The sequence below is a fragment of the Centruroides vittatus genome, unplaced genomic scaffold (genome assembly GCF_030686945.1).
Source record: "Centruroides vittatus isolate TY-2023 unplaced genomic scaffold, ASM3068694v2 contig_628, whole genome shotgun sequence".
Taxonomy (NCBI): domain Eukaryota; kingdom Metazoa; phylum Arthropoda; class Arachnida; order Scorpiones; family Buthidae; genus Centruroides; species Centruroides vittatus.
The window spans coordinates 4,028,984-4,047,098 of record NW_027122385.1 but is presented as its reverse complement, the minus strand read 5'-3'; the positions used below and the strand labels follow the sequence as shown (position 1 = coordinate 4,047,098).

The 18,115-nt window shown below is 35.8% G+C and overlaps 1 protein-coding gene across 1 annotated transcript; it reads left to right on the top strand.

Annotated features, from left to right (window-relative positions):
- The first annotated feature begins 11,120 nt into the window (after nt 1–11,120).
- Nucleotides 11,121–12,335, top strand: LOC136979521 (U5 small nuclear ribonucleoprotein 40 kDa protein). The gene has a single exon (XM_067275524.1). The coding sequence runs from the start codon at nt 11,202–11,204 to the stop codon at nt 12,234–12,236; it is 1,035 nt and encodes a 344-aa protein (XP_067131625.1). The 5' UTR covers nt 11,121–11,201; the 3' UTR covers nt 12,237–12,335.
- Nucleotides 12,336–18,115: the final 5,780 nt, after the last annotated feature.

The window sequence follows — 18,115 nt, the reverse complement described above, 5'->3', positions numbered from 1 at the left end:
TGGCATGTTTATGTAGTCATCCATTTTCCCCCGCTCTCTCTTGCTAGCGTAATGCTCTTGTTGTTGAATTCTGTGAACAGCGAGAGTACTCTGGTATCGCTGCTCTAGCAAAGGAAAAACCACGTGAGCAAGAAGAGAGGGGCGGAACCTTTGACGTCATCGGTTGTGCTAGGGCACGTTTGCTAGCATTTTGCTCTCGCAAAGTGCTAGTTTGCGGCGGCTCTTACAGAGCACCAACGTCACGGTTTAGCTGGTAGAAGCAACACACGCATAAAGCATCCAATTTTATATCCCGGACCGGTTCTGGGCTGTTAGCCGCCTTCCTGCTAGATATTCGGCCGCCCTCGACCGATTATGTGAATCATGAGTAGACTAGATCAACGGCGGGCAACCCCCGGCCCGCGGGCCAGCTACGGCTCGCGAAAAGTTTCTATCCGGCCCGCGAGATCTTTAATAGATTATTAAATTGGGAACATAACTGATTAATAGTTATTTTGCCAATTCTTTGTAATTTTCGAAAACGATAAGAGAAATAAATGTAGTAATTAACAACACAAACTCTTAGACACCTTTTTACACACAGCCGTGTTTTGCTACAATTCAAACGTTTTCGGTTATTTTTAATAACCTTTTTCAAGAACCGTTACAGTCGAATGCAGTCGCAATTTGAACAAACGTCGCCAATCGTAATAAAACTTTTTTAAAATGCTTCTATTCGCGATCTCTTAACGGCAGATTTAGGGTAGAGTTATAAACTCCGTAACGTAACCGTATCCGTATTCGTAAATGTTTGCTACACTGGATATCTATAGCAATAGTTATAAACTACCGTAAGGCCTTTTCCGTATCCGTAAAGGAACAAACTTTTTTACGATTTACAAAGTAGTCCATCGTGAGCATGCGCAAAATCATCGGTAGTTACTGCCAGATCTAACACTATAATTATTTATTCATTTTATTATTTTTCTACTTTTTTATGACTAAAGTAATTCTTATCTTAAAATTTTATATTATTCAGAAGCAGCATTTTCGGGCAAAAGTTACGTTTTAACCAATTTGTGAAAGTTTCGTCGGTTGCTTCCGGCAGAACTTCCGATTGTATATCTACTGACGGCGACCTACCGCATGCGCAGTTGGTCAATTCTCCGTATCCCTGCCGTAAAAGTTTGATCGATCCAAACTTTTCTTACGGAATACGGTACGGACATACGGATACGATACGGAGTTTATAACCACGCTATACGGATACGCTTACAGCTACGGATACGGTTACGTTACGGAGTTTATAACTCGACCCTTACAGATCACAAACTTATAAAAAAATTAAAAATAAACTTATATCATTAATACGCATGCCAACTCTTCACTCGTGATATGTATCAAAATAACTTAACGAATTATATAAAAGTGTCGCTACTTGTTATACTTTCAACACCTGGTATAACAAGGTGACGGCCGGATGTTTGAGCGATTAAGACTTCAGTCTAACGCTCTGAGATCGATTTCGGGCTGTTGAAGAACCCGGGACGATCTGTACCTAGTTTGTCAAGACAGTCCAGCAGCCCAAATTGTGGATCTTCAGAAATCGACGATGAGTAAGATTAAAACGGCCCTCTATAAACAAAACAAAGAATCACCAGCTGCCATATATGCAAGTGTGATGAAATATACGATGAGCACGAAGATCTTTAATTAATGATCTTAGGTAAGAGTTAGCAATACTAAAATACGAGCGAGATTTGTGCGCAGATAATTTCTTACCACAGTAAATTTAACAGAAAAATTTATCACAAAACGATTATTGATGCTAATGTCTGAAATTCTATTTAATCCATGCAAGATGTGTGATACCAGAGCCCCTTCGGCCGCCAATTTAAAGTCTTTTAATCTTTAAAATTGGCGTTTCCACTTCCCGGGACGAGGACCCAGGGGTTGGATTTGTGGGAAGCGAGTGTTCGGGTTGTTTCATTGTGTCGAATTACACAGAACGTGGCGCTTGACGTGTAAGTGCGTGAGTGCGAGAATTCGAGTAAAGGTTAAACGGTGTATATCTTCGTGTACAGTGATGTCGTGTCCGTGTGTGTGTGTGTGTGTGTGATCGAAGAACGTATTCGGCATGCCTATAAACAGAAAAACAGTAAATTACGATACGAGAATAAGATGTGTTAAAAAATGAAACGAAAGAGTTCTTACCATCGAAGATTTCGGAAAATATTCATATGTCCACTTGGTCCTCTTCGTGGTAAAGTTGGGAAGGGAGAAGAATCTCCCTCCCAAATGTTCCTACAAAACACAAAGACAGTGAGAAAAGCAGAAGTTGATTCATTCATTACCTAAAGTGAAGATGATTACCTTTATCAGACAGTCTTTCTTCCCGAACAGTGTTATGAGAAGAGCGAAGGACCTGACCTAGCCTAGCCTAACCTAACCTACCCTAACCGGAAGCTCAATCCTCATAACAGCTGTTTGGGAAGAAAGGTAAGCCGAATGTCGATTCCGGTGAAGAAACGTGTCACGTCCGGGTGGTCACAATCGGGAGTCAAATCCGTTGTCGTCGACCGAGTGTCACGTTCGGGAGACAAGTCCGTGGGTCACGTCCGGGAAAAGGTGTCGAGTCCGGGTGAAAAGTGTCTAATCCGGTAAAGATTAAATAGAAAAAAAAATTAATTAAATTTAAGGTTTTAGTTTAAATGTTAGTACGACAAGAGGAAAAAAAATTAAAAAACCTCTTGCCTTCTTATCCTACGTTAGTAAATTGAAACCGAAATCTTAAATTTAATGTTAGTACGACAAGAGGGGAAAAAAAATTAAAAAACCTCTTGCCTTCTTATACTACGTTAGTAAATTGAAACTAAAACCTTAAATTTAAATGATACTTCAGAAATAGCAGAGGAAAAAGTCGTTCACATCTCTTGCGAAGCGACGCTTTTTCCTTTGCATCCTTGCCCACACCGAACGAGAGGATCCCACTCGTTGGAAAAGGGAGGAATGATCGAAACATTCCTCCCCTCCCAGTGCGGCAAAGATGATGTCGTCAACATGGAGAATTTTCACTTTTCGGAACAAGTCCGAACAGCGAAATGCCTCCTCTCCGTTCAACGCGGAACAGAGAATGCTGTCGACATCTTCTATTCCTGAAGTCGTTCCGGTGAAGAAAGAACCCCTTCCGCAATTGATGGAAGAGAGTTCCTCTCCCCGCTCAAAGGGGGAAAAGTCCCTCTCTTCATCCATCGCGGAAGGAGAACGCCCTTCACACTTCTTCATCTTCTTCATCTTCTTAGGCCGCAGCCACCGCCAAAACCGCCAGTCCTTCATTCTGTAAAGAAAGAAACAAATATATATATATTAATGGGATTCGGATATACTTAACGCAGAAAAAGTTCACGACGAATCGGAATTCGGATAGCTCGCGTTAGATCCTAGCGGAAATTGCTAGAACGTTCCAACTGTATTTGCAGTAGAGACGACCGACCCGGAACGAAGAAACTCTCTTACATGTAATTTGTATTTGTACGACGGAAAATTAAAGACACGCCGCACGTAGCCATGCGGAAAAGGCACTCGAGCCCAAGTCGTAACAAGTGTTTCGTTATAGAGCAATTTACCCTAACGTGTATGTCGCATAAACGCAACGACGGCATTTAAAAGAGTTTCGTGCAAAGAAATTGCCAACGAGTCGTCCAAAACACAAGACAAACGTACGAAGAAGCGAAACGTGCCCACAGCCGAACTCGCCATTCGGGACACGAACGTTTAAGTGGCACAAAGCATTGGCAGAGGGTTACGTAAGTGTGGAAGATCGACTGCACTCAGAAAAGACCACCTCGTGGAAAGACACAAAGAGCCTAAGGAAAAGAATTCTTTGTGTCCAGCCTGTATAGATAACTGTCAAGTGTATTAGTATTAGACGTGTTTGCAGACAATTTAATTCTGGCAAAATAAGCCATTGAAAAGCGTTGTAACTAATACATAAATTGCATGGAGAAGTCGGAGGTCAAAGGGCGAAATTTTTGACCTGTCGAAGGAACATCCCATGCTTCAGAATGCCGTCTCCGTCCATCAATGTTACCAGAGTATATTTCAGTTAAAATTACGACGGAATTCGTATTTAAAGTTAGTATTAAATAATTTTTAATTGAATTTCTATAAATAATCCTTATTCTTTGACAGTGTTTATAAAATATAAATGAATTAATTACGAAAATAAACCAATGAGCAAATACTTAATCCGTTTTCGGCGCTTCGGTCGCTTTCCAATGTGGCGGCTTGTTTAAAAGTCCTAATTCACAAGCGATGGCAGATTTAAACGCAAATACGCCGGCCGATGCCGTCTCCGTAAGTTGGATTAAACGAAACGAAAATAAAATCTTACAGCTAGCTAAATTCTAATTAAAATCTTACTTTGTGTACTGTCGGCGTCCAAAAGTCTTCTTAAAACCACTTCGGGTCGCAAAAAACACTGAGAAAAGGCAAAAAACACACCGAAAACAGGAGCAAAGAGCGCACACGTCCGTCCGGCAAGCGAAAAACGTGCAAAGTGACGCAAAATCGTGTTGCAACAATACGCGTTTCCATAGAAACATAGAAACGGCAATTGTTGCCGTTTCTATGGAGATTAGAAAGCGCTTAACGAATTCGAATGCGATTGACGTAATGGATTCTTTTTGAATTTTAAGGCTAAATATCTGCATTTTTTACGTTTCTATCCCCCGAATGACGACGGATTGAGATCGAGAGACTCCCTACCGCCCTCCGCTTTCCGTTTCCATTCTCCACAAGGGGTTAGAAGCAAGATTTTCTATAATCGAACGTCATCTTTACCTCGCCACCCCCCAAAACTAGAACAAATCATTCCTCTCGTTCGTCCAGTATTCTCCGATTGACCGACAGCGCAATTTTTGCTAAATTTCGTAATATTTCGTTTATCCGACGCCATTTTAAAAGCGGTTACCTGACGTCATCGAACGTTGGTTATATGAAATATGCGTGTTATAGTTTAGTTACGTAAACGTTAATTAAAGTGACTTATATATTAAATAAGCGAATTTTATGAATTTATCTGCCCCAAAGAAAATATCGTGTACGTATTCTACACCAAGGAATCAAAATATTATAGTTGTTCTTGTACGGAAATGGGGTAAAGTGCCTACTGCTCGAAACGAACGATTTAATTTTCTTTTTATAGTCAAAAAACCCGGCAACGAGCTGCGCAACTTCCTCGGCTGTTGTGAGATATTATTTAGAAAATAACTTTTGTGTTTTAACCACGATATAATAAATAGAATCGTGTGTGGCGCCATCTGTTATGTGATTTTGTTATAAAAACAATTTCTGATCTTATTAATATTTTATAAAGTCCAGGAAATTTCTTAAGAGATAAATTCAATAAATATATACTTTTTACATGGATCAATTAATAATGGCTTTTTATTTTTTTCAAAGCCACATAAATTTATGGTTGTGGATTAATTTAATAAAACATTTTATATTTCATTTTAATTATTCAGCAATTATATAAATTATGTAACTGTTAATTAGAAAAAATAACTGACTGAAAGGTCAAAGAAGCAATAGCATATTTGCATAGTAAATGGTATGCTGTTTTATTTTGTCAATGTGCCGTATTGTTGGAGAATTTGCACAAAGTTGGTCAGGGAATCAGTATTGTAGCGTGGGTGTCAGCCGCCCGGGGCGGAGGAAAATTCGCCGCCCCCTTATTTAGGTATCTCAATTTAAAAGACTAAAACATACAGTAATTCTAAACAACTTTTCGGCAAAAACAATCATCATTATTGTGTGTTGTACAGGTGTATTGTATTATTACTATATATTGTGAAATTTTGCCGTCCCTTAAAAGTGCCGCCCGGGGCGGGCCGTTCCTGCCGCCCCCACTACGCTACGCCACTGCAGGGAATGTCATGGAATTTAATACAAAAATTTGAGTAGGAACCCTGTATAAAGTTAATCCTGCTCATTTGATAAGGAGTTTAAGTTGGGAGGGAAAAACTGGGCTTTAAAATTCATGCGAAATCATAGTTTGTGTTTGAGAATTTCTCAGCAAACAAGTCTTGTAAGAATCATGAGTTTTAATATAGTGTGACTGGACGTATTTTCCGGTAATTTATCTGAGCTAATGGTGCTACAAATTTCCATCTGGCAGAATTTATAAAATAGACGAGAATGGAATGTCAATTGTTCCGAATAAAGTACAGTACATACTTACCTTTAAAAATTAAGAAATCGCACTTAAGTAAATTTTATGAACTTCCACTTGTTACCACTACCTATCTAATAGCAAGAATAATGCTATTGTGTAATGAAACCGCTTTTTTATAATTAGAAGTAAGTATAAGCGAGTCTATGCATGTTCAAACACAAGCTGAAGCGGTGCTCTGCTCGCGTGCTAATGCTATTCTGTTCAGAGAAGTACAGTATATGCATGTTCATACAAGTTCAAGCATCGTCCTTTACAAATTCTGCGTTAATTTTTCAATAATAGTGTAAATATTTTTAGCTTTTATACATAAACAATATAAATACGATACGCACTGTAAATTTTTAGAGAACGAAAAAATCGATACGTGAAATTTTCTATTGAGTATTTAACGCATCAATATTTTTCTCGCACTTACAGTGGCGCCCTTAAAGTTTGGCACCCCGGACAAATGTTCGGGTTGCCCGCCCCTAGAGCGGGCCCTGAAGGGGTAAATCTCTATCCATAAATTTAGATTCTTTAACACCCGATAAACGAGTGGCTTCGCGCGGATAATCTACTATTTGCTCTAAATCCCGACATTTTGTTTTTCGTTTTCACCGAAGTTATTCTACTTCTGTCACGATTAAATCTTACACTATCCTTATTTAACTCGTGCGATATATTATTTCCTTGCCGAGGGCTTTCCTTTGGACTGGGCAACGCTAAATATTTAGGAACGGTCGCATTATTTAGAGCCCTTTCGGCATTAGGGTTGTTTCCAAACCAGCCTTGTACGTAACGCGTTCGGTTAAAAGGCAAATATGCAAAGTTCTGATCATCTCTATGTCCCATCTGTCTGTACCAGGCATGGGCAAATGCGGCTCTTTTTGAGTTACATGGGGCTCTTGCTGAAAGTGCTATCCTTCCCAGCCTTACCATACTATCCGCCACGACAGTACAGAATTGCGGCTCCCATGCATTTTGCAAAACCTACATTTCGGCTCCCACTGAACTCTTGCTTGCCCACCCCTGGTCCAAGAGCGTCGCCAGAGGGGCAGAGGGGCAGTTGCCTCTCCCTAGACATGCGAAAAATATTATTTAAATGCTAAGTCATTTATTGCCCGATTTATAATTCCCGCGCGAAAAACCCAAGAAGATTATGTTTTAATTAAAATAATCTTCTTAAGCTTCTTAAAATTTATGAATCGTTTTTATTTTACCTACATACAATTCATATCCTCTATCAATTTATATCATCTTGCCCCCCCTGGCCCATTGGCTGGCGACGCCCTTGCCCTGGTCTATACTGTTCTCGATAGAAGAGCATTTGTTCCCGATATCGCGACAAAAAGGGATTATTATGACAGGAGCGTTAGGATTTTCTCTTCACTCCCCACGACTGGGTGGAGGATGGTGTTTCCTCCATACCAATCAGGTAGTGGGGACGACGCATAAATTCTACTTTCTAACTAATTTGGAGTAAATTGCCGATAATTTGTCAGTCCCCATTCGTAATTCGACCTAAAAGGAAGTGACTTATATCATGAGTATCGTCTCGAAGGGGTTTGGATGGAATAATTCAACGACAGTCGGTTATTTGCAGGAAAACGTGGTTGTTGTAAGTGTTGAGTCTGCGTGATACGGCGTGGAGAGCTCGAATAGGTATTGAGGCTTCCTACTTCCTGTCTCTCTGGCAACACAGATATGGCAGTCGTCTATTTTGATTGAATTCTTCTTCTCGCGTACTAGTTCAAGGACTGATTGTCTAATCTCTTCCCTAAAGTTTCTATTTATTTAGCGATTTGACTAATTTTCGCTTCTAACGCCTCTTCCTTATGGGTTTTTGTTCTGTCGGCTTTCGTTGGGGAATTCTCTGCCGACTCCTCTACGCTTCCTATATAATTTCGCTGTTTGTTAGTCAATTGCTCAATTGTTTCCTCTCTAATCGTTATTCTTAAAACTTCTGAAAATGTATCTGGATCATGGGTCATTACGTTGCGCTCTATTTTTTTATTTAAGCCGCGCAAGAATTGAATGCGGAGCTTCTCGTCCAATTCTTGCCGTTGACACCGTTTGATAATGGCATTCTCTTGCTCGTTTGTCCCGATTTGTTCTATAATTATCGCGCTAGGTAAAGTTTGCATCTTAATGACGAATTCTTGGACTCTTTCGTCTTTACGTTGCGCACACCCGTAGAACTTCTGTACCCTAATAGAATATGATTCGCGATCAAATGTACTGTACTTATCATTAGGCGTTTAAAGCTGGCGTACTCCGTTACTTCCTTCATTTGTAGGTCGCGCCACGCAAAATCTCTGGCCATCTCTGTCAATTTACACTTAACAATGCTTAAACATTGTCTAGGGGTCCAACCCGCTAATCCTGCTACTTCTCCTAACGTATCACAAAAATCTGTTACGCGCCCCGCGTCTCCCGTAAAAGTAGGTATCATCCCCCAAAGGCTGAAAAGACGCTAAGCGAGCCGCCTTCTAAGTCGCATGTTCGCGCTGAAGACTCTGTTTGTGTTTCCCACTTTTCTGTCGACTTCCTCAACGATTATTGTGGGACTGAAATTGTTTGCAATTATTGCAAAAACAATCAAAAGAAAATCCCGCTTGCTGAGGACAGTGTGGATTTAGCACTGGTGTGGATTGGGCTTAAACATCCAACTTCTGACACCAGTGTGAGGTCGCCAAACGCGTGTGAGTGACGTCAGAATGTCCGAGCGTGAGTGGGAGTGTTTGGCACAAACTCCAAAGTTACAAACAGTTACCTGGTTTATTAACCAAAAGAATAAGCTTACAGCTACAACAGTTGACAATAGGCGAAGTCTGGTCTTTTAATTTGTTTCTTCCTCCCTCGAAGGGTTAATCCCACTGGAACTATTCTTTCGGATCCCTTTCGGTAGGTCGCAGAACCAGGGGCGTTGTAAGGAGAAAGTCCGTCACGAGGTCGAGGTGCAATCCAGTTCGATACCGAGATGCAGAGGCGATTTCTTTTTCAGCGTATGGTGCCATACAATAGGAAGATAGTGAGAAGCTCTCCGCGTCCTTGAAAATGCCCGTTTTATAAGTTCTTTTCGGATCCCAGACCAAACATTTAGATAGGTCGATGCCTACGCGCCTCCGTTTTCCAATTGGTCGCGGGAAGAGTCAACTCTGACTGAGAATTCGCTCCCTTTCGAAGATGTTCGATCTTAGGACGTACATTCATTTATTGTTTTAACCTGAGACTCTCTTTTCTAACAATTCTATAAATATATCCGCATATGGGCATAAAGTTTATACCCTTTTCTTAATTGGCTTTATAAAAAAAAATTATACAAAAAAAAATTTTTTTCTTTTTATTTTTAGTGTGGTTCCAGTCCACTTTTCTGGAGCCCCAATATATATATATTATATATATATAATATATCAGATCCATACAGTTTGTTCGAGTTGTGAAAACTGTTTTAACATATTGCTTGAGTCTGATGTTCCTAACTGAAAATTCACTAGCGGAATTTACAAGGAAATTCGATAAAGGTAGTCTATCATATCCCACCAAAGAACTGCAACTTTTAATGATGAAACTAGAAGATAACTATACTTTTTCATTCAGTGTAAGAGAACTGCACAATAATTTTGTACAAGATGTTTTAAATGATTTAATTTCAATGAAACGTATCAATCTAGTTGGCTGCAGTAAACATAATAAAAATTGTCACTAAATATATTGTAAAATTTTACTTACTGATTAGATTACATTTTCTCATAAAGGGTCTAATAAATCTAAATAATACATTAGAAAGCAAAAATTCTATCTAAAGCACAGGCGAATCACATAGCCTAATTTTGCAGTTGCACTACGGTAGCAATTTCATCCAAGTTTCTGACCAAATTTTTATTTTGCTGACTTGCGTATTTTTATTGTTTAGATATTACTCCATCGTAATTTTTAATTCTTTTCTTTTTCTCGAAAAGGGTGGGAAATCTACATGCATATTAATCTGTAATTTTTTAACAGAGATTTTTTAAATATGCAGTGTATGAGTAGTAGCATGAATTTTGCACCGTTTTCGAGAAACATCTGCACATTAAAAAGTTTAGTTTATATGCGTGGGTACTTGGCAGTAGGCTAATAATCGTTTATTCGTTACATACTTAATTTTGTAATTTTATATTAGGACAATAAAGTAACATTCTGCCTTTATATCTTATATACTGTGTAGAATCTAATTGTAATTTTGATATTGCTTTATACTATGTTACATAATACTGTATGAACAGTATATAGTATTATGTAGCTGATGGCATTTGCCTAATAAGTTCTATTCTAAGCCTTCACAGTGGAAGAAGTTCACAAAGCCATATAAAAGTAACATTTTATTATTAAAGATATGATAAATTCTGTATTTTTTAGTAAATATAAACTTTGTTGGTAATAACAAAAGTAGATTACTCTTGTACTTTAAATAATACTTACTTGTACAGTACTCAACAATTGTAATGTAAAAATAGACAATACAGTGTAGGCTATTTGATTTAAAAAGAATCTTAATTAGCATTAATCGAATTTCTTGAATAAAATAATACTATATAATAATTGATTGCTTGTGATATGGTTTATTATCGATCTAAATTCTTTTACTTAGCTACAGTACATTGCTTAAAAATCCCACTTAAAACAAATATAAACATAGGATGATACAGCCAGTGTAGCACAAAGATTGACAGCAGCGCCTCTTGCGGAAACCTCAAAAAATAAGCGCCACTTTACTATCATCGACGGTTTAAACAAATTATTAAAAACTATTTATAATATGAAAATGACATTAATTTTTTACATTTGAATAAACTATTTTAAATAATTAATTATTTATAATATGAAAAAAGAATTTACAAGCGACATTTGGCTGTACTTTTGTCTATAATTGCGTAACTATTTCGGGGGCATCCGTTATAGCGGCATCAAATAGAAAGAAGCGTGCTTACTAGATGCGAAAGATAAATTAATTTCATAGAAGATGGAAGCAAAGAGAAAAGCAGAAGGCATTGTTGTGCCTATAAAACGTATGAGAACTGATATAGTGCCTTCAAATGATACGTCGACGGCCATTATAGAAACAGAACCACCGAGAACGTCTAATTTATTATCGCCAATAATGCTGTTGGTTGGACATCAAGGTGAAATATTCTGTTCGAAATTTCACCCAAATGGAACCCTTCTAGCTTCTAGTGGCTTTGATAGACAAATATTTTTATGGAATACTTACGGAGAATGTGAGAACTTTTCGGTAATCACAGGGCATACTGGAGCTGTTTTAGATTTAAATTTTTCTACTGATGGTAATCTTATTTTCACAGCTTCTACAGATAAAACTGTTTGTATTTGGGATACTAATGTGGGAGTCAGAATTAAAAAGATGAGAGGACACACTTCTTACGTGAACTGCTGTCACAGCGCTCGCAGAGGTCCGCAGTTGATCTGTAGCGGAAGCGACGATTGTACCATCCGATTATGGGACGAAAGAAAGAGAGGATCCGTTCAGACCTTTCAAGAAGTATATCAAGTTACTGCCATTACTTTTAACGACACTGCCGAGCAAATTATATGCGGAAGCATCGACGGAAATGTCAAAGTGTGGGATCTGCGTAAAAATGGTATTCTCTATAAAATGGCCGGGCATACTGATATCATTACCGGTCTTTCGCTCAGTCCGGATGGTTCTTACGTTCTGTCGAATGCAATGGATAATATGTTAAGAATATGGGATATTAGACCGTTCGCACCTCAAGAGAGATGTGTAAAAATTTTACAAGGACATCAACATAATTTTGAAAAGAATTTGCTTCGTTGTTGCTGGTCGCCGGATGGTAGTAAGGTGTCTGCTGGTTCCGCGGACCGTTTTGTTTATATTTGGGATACGACAACAAGAAGAATTTTATACAAGTTACCGGGACACAATGGATCTGTCAACGATGTCGATTTTCATCCAAAAGAACCAATTATTTTATCTTGTTCAAGTGACAAGCAAATTTATTTAGGTGAAATTGAGTAAATACTATTTTAAAATAGTAATATACTATATTTGATTGTATTTCTTATACATTATAAATCCATACATTTTTAGCCAAATAAAATAAATTTTTTAATTTAATCTCTCTGACCTGTTTTAATCTCATTGTGGTAGACAATTTTCCTAATATCTTTAAACTTGATCAATTTTAAAGATGACAATTTTAAAGATGACAAAATAGAATCAGATTAAATGCAGAAGCAACCATAAAAAGTATAATAAGGTACAGTACATAATAATAATAATAATAATCAGAATCTATATCTACTATTAAGATCTAGAATATCTAATTCTTCACAACTTCAATTGCTATTTTCAATATGCTATTTACAAAGTCAATTGAATAATCATGAGCAGTAAATGTTTGCCAATGTGAGTTGAACTGCTTAGAAATTATTTCCTGACCCAATCTACAAATGTTTAATGTTATTCAAGTGAAGAGTTGTCTAAAATTTCCACTGTTAATACCATCTCTAGTATTTTTCTAATTTTTTTTTCTATGCTTTGCAAAATATTGTTTTTCATCTGTCTTATTGGTAATAGATACCATATAATAAACTTTACTGCATTTTGTTTATTGTAATTATCCTCAATTCAAATAAACTTGAAAATTTGATAATAGTTTTGCCAACAAAATGATCCAAGTTTTCCCAAAATAACATTAAAGTTGTAAGAATTAGATATTCTGGATCTTAAAAATTTAGATTCTGATTATTACTATGTACTTTATTATACTTTTATGATTGCTTCTTCATTTAATCTGATTCTGTGAGCTTTGTCATCTTTAAAATTGATACAAGTTTAAGTTTTTCTAATTAGAATTTTGATATGGACTTTTTTTTTTTGCCAATAATGAAAAATCCATATTTACATCATATTGGATCCTACCAAAGTTAAGGTTATGATTATTTTATATTATATTTCAGTTCTTTAACTTTCTAGTTAGTAAACACAATAGAATTATTAAAAAAGTTGTCAGATTACAATTGCAATGCTATTGGAGATTTGAACAATCTAATGGTAAAGTTTAGGAACAAATACAAGGTAAAGGGATAAGTGTTACACATCTGATTCCCCAAAATTAAGAAAATATTCAGCTGTTTGTCCATGATTATACCAATAGTTTTCAACCTTTCCATGACCTTGTCAACTTAACTGCCTGTGGTTCACGTATGTGCATCTTATGTAACTTCTGGAGATTTATTTCTATTGCATCATTATCAGAGAAAAATATAATGCAATGAACTTTCAATTTTATTTGTTAACAATATATTTTTTATATTATTTACATGGCATTTAGAAATAATTTAAACATACCAGTACTATTCATATTATAAATTGTAAAATAAAACAGTTTAAATTGACTATTATTCTAAATTGCCTTTAGTGGGAAATTTCAGCTTATTTGCACATATAGATGTATTTAATACTTTGTTGTTCTAATAAGGCAATCTGCATTTTTCTGGCAATAATTTTCAACTTCTATCTTTCCTCCATCTCATTTATAATCGTAACATGTTTCTTTTTAGTATATTTTAGTATTCAATGTAATGGAAATATCTCATTTGTGTTGCAAGATATTGCATTCTGTTCAATCCAGTCTGGATCTACAAATTTAAAATGAACCAAATTATAAGGATCCAATGTGGAACGTTATAATTTATCACAAATAGTTTCGGCTGAAAAATCCCTTCTGTGTATTGGCAAATTCAATTTTGAATTTGGCTTTTCTTTAATGACTATATGTCTTGTATAACAAATTGAATCAGTCTACATAATGAGAACAACAGTTCTGGTTATTCATTTACAGTGCTGCTGCTTTTAGAAGATATATTTTTTATTCATTTTAATAAATCTTTTTATTTTTTAAACCTTAAAGGTCAGTATTGCTTTTATATAAATTTTCATATCTGTTATCAGTTATATTTCAAATCTTCACAATTAATTTAATTTATAAAAATATACTGATCAAACATTTAATCATTCATATGTTTGTTTGTCTTGAATGTATCATAATATCATTTCAGTTTGTATTTTCCAAATTGAAATTATTTTTAAAGGGTGTTTATTAGTCTGACTTTATCATTTAAGTATATTTTTAAAATGTTTTAATTTCATTGTTCTCAAAAATTATGCAAATGAAGTAATTTAAATCAATAACTATAGAAGAGTTAAGTGATGCAGTAACCCAATGTATGATAACCAAAGAGTGATGTGAAGATGGGATAAATTTGAAGTTTATCAAATACACAAGAATAGAATTATTAAATAACTTACATAGCATGTTAAGAAATTTTAATAAAGAGAAAAATGTTAAATGTCTGGAACAAAGCTGTGATAATACCATTATATAAAAAATCCAGCAATGAATTGCTCAACATCCCGGCAACATTTGGTGGGCCATCTGTTATCATATTTTATTAAAAAAAAGTTTTTTTTAACTATTATAAAATTGCAAAAAGCTTAATTTTGAGGGTCGGAATGGGTTTTATAAAAGTTGTAAATGCTAATAATGAGTAAAATCATTAAGTCCAACTCTACTCAAGATATGACACATGACCCCCCACTGTCTCCCACCCCTTGACCTTTAATCACCAAAATTTAATAGCATCAATCCCACTAATAAACACCTCCCTGCAAAATTTCAGAAATTTTCAATAAAAAGCACCAGAGTTATTAAGCTTCAAAGAGGGTGAACAAAATTACACACTAATATCCATATGTACAGAAAAAACCCCAAATTGTTTTTTCATTTCTCAATGTTTCAATGTCCGAGTTCAAAAACGTAAAAATCATGGGGAGGATCATTTTTTGACCAATTTCCATACTTTCCCTCTGTTAAACTAAAAACAATAGAGGAATATGACAGAAATCCCAATGTATCCAATTCTATTCAACATGTACCCAGATAAAATAATAAAATAATGAAAGTAAATAAAGGAGGCATAAATATACATCACAAGCTAAAATTAGAAACTTTGCTTTTTGCAGATGATCAGTCATTGGAAAAATTGAGGATGATTTATAAAGATCAATATTTAGTCTAAATGAACTAGCTAATGAATATAAAATGAAAATATCATCCAATAAAACTAAAAGTAATGGTTCTTAAAGGTATCAATCCAATCTATAACAAAATAGCAATACAGTATATAATAAATAATAGAACATGTAAGTAAAAATTCTGATAGTCAAGTTGCAGATACTGTTATGAAGACAAATCTGATATAGATCCCAAAATTTTGAATTTTCAAAAGATAATTGGTCTGATAGTTTTTAAAATTACTGTAATAAAATACATAAACATACAAGAACAAAAATATACTAAACAATAGCAATATTCACTTTATTCTACAAATCTGGTCAATGATAGCATAATATAAAGAAAAAATAGTGTGCAGAAATGAGATTTTTGCATTAAACAGCTGCCCATAGATTCAATAATAAGATTACAAACAGCAAAACAAGATATTCTTAAAATTACCCCATTTGATCTTACAATTACTACATATAGAAAAAGATCATATGACTATGTTCAAAGAATGGACAGAGGTAGGCCTTAGCCAGAATTTTCTTTCAGGGAAATCATTCCTTGAATTTTATTTGACAGTGACCATGGCTGAAACTTAACTGCCTTAGCCTTCAGCTGCCATTTTGCTACTGCAGAAGGCTAACTATCAGTAGGCAGAGTGGGGGTTTATGGTGTTAAAGCTATCTCTGAATTTCAGTATACTGTACTACCAAAATTTGAAGGTAGCTATAGCCCCAGGAGCCCCTTCCCTGCCCATGTGCCTGGATAGAGAATCCCAAGTTGTTATCATCCAGTAGGAAAATGAGAGAAAGAACAGCCAATAACAAAACAGATGGCAAGAGCAGTGGCGTAGCGTGGTTGTCAGCCACCCGGGGTGGAGGAAAATTCTGCCACCTTCTTATTTAGGTATCTCAATTTAAAAGACTAAAATATACAGTAATTCTAAAGAACTTTTCGGCAAGAACGATCATTATTATTGTGTATTGTACAGGTGTATTGTATTATTATTATTTATTGTGAAATTTTGCCGCCTCCTAAAAGTGCCACCCAGGGCGGGCCACACCTGCTGCCCCCACTATGCTACACCACTGAGCAAGAGTCTGGAACAGATCACTTGGCTTAAGAATATGAAAGGTTGATGATGAAGAGACTATATTTCAGAGAAATTATGGTCTTGAATAAGTTTTACAAACTACTTGTTTAATAACCAGTTTAATTATTACAGACAATAAGTATCTAAATTATTCTGTTAATCCTGTTCAAAATGAAAAATATTTTTCTTGTATTTATACAAAAAATTTGTTTTTAGTAAAATTAGAAAATGATTTTGGAATATTGTAATTAGCTTTGTGATTATTTTGTTACATTATTCTTTGTTTAATGAAGAATAAATAATTTTATAATTATAAAATATCTTAAGTTTTTGTTAAATAACAACTTTTAAATGAAACAACAAACATTAACATAGTAATATTACTGTGTTTGTATGAGTTCTGTTCGAACTTATTGAATAGCGTGCCTCCAGTTGGTCTGCTTGGAGGAATTGTGTCTGCAAAAACCTCCCGAGTAACCTACTTCAATCCATTTGTTGATATCTTGTTTTGGTGATTAGTTATGGCCGTTTATGTGAAGGGGTGTTTGTGGGGTTCGGTGAAAACTTGATCTGCAGAAATGAGCTGTTTGGAGGAGCAGCATTGTTCTGTGAAATTCTGTGTTTAACTCGGGAAATCCTTCATGGAAACTTTTGAGTTGATTACCAAGACTTATGGTGAGGGTAGGTGAAACATCTCCCACTCCAAAAAAGCTTGACAAATTCGCTCAAATGTTAAGGTGATGTTGACTGTTTTTTTCAATGCAAAGGGGTTGTGCATCACAAATACTTACTTACAGCCAGTCAACATGGAGTAATACCTGGGGGTTATGAAACGCCTAAGAAACAGAATCAGATGAAAACGGCCCAAACTTTGAAGGAGTGGCGAGTGGTTTTTTCACAATGACAATGCGCTGGCTCATTCATCCCTCAGAACTCGTGAGTTTTTGGCCAAAAACAAGACTGCTGTGCTTCCCCACCCACCCTACTCTCCTGACCTGACCCCATGCGACTTTTTCCTGTTCCCCAAACTAAAAAACCCACTCAAAGGAAAAAGATTTGTCACCATTCCAAAGATAGAGAAAAATTCGACGGAGGAAGAAGTGTTCCAGGACTGTTTCAAAAAGTGGGAACAGCGTTGGGATAAGTGTATACATTGGGGAGGAGACTACTTTGAAGGGGACCCTGATCAATAAATTGTAAATGAAGTATTTTTTTTGTAATAAATAAAGTTTAGGAACTTTTGAACAGACCTTGTATATATTTATAAACCACAATTGCCAAAAAATTCATTGGAAAATTTTTATAATTAATTTTTTAATCAAAGATAAGAATATAAACTTTAAAGATAAGGATTTATTGACTAAACAATTTTTAAATGAAAAATTGTTGCCATATTATTTAGTATTCAGATATGCAACAACCAAAACATTCTATTATTTTGATCTGTATTAAATATTATGTTATTTGAATTTAATTAATGTGAGGCACCATCTCCTTAAGTTATATAGTTAGCTACAATTTCACCCATTACAGGTGGACCTGACCTACAAGTTCACCATCCATAGGCAAACCTTTTCAAGTCAGATTCATTCAGATGGAGAATGGTGTGTTGATCTGTGTTACCAGAGTTTGAACTAGGTCTGAATCCAATTTCCCACAGTAGTAAGCTAATATATGACTAGATGGCCCCATAGTAAGGTTATCTGAGAGATTTACTAAAAAAATAATTGAAAAGAA

Bases quoted from the DNA above. Each gene is read 5' to 3' on its own strand.
- LOC136979521 (XM_067275524.1), top strand. From the start codon at position 11,202: ATGGAAGCAAAGAGAAAAGCAGAAGGCATTGTTGTGCCTATAAAACGT.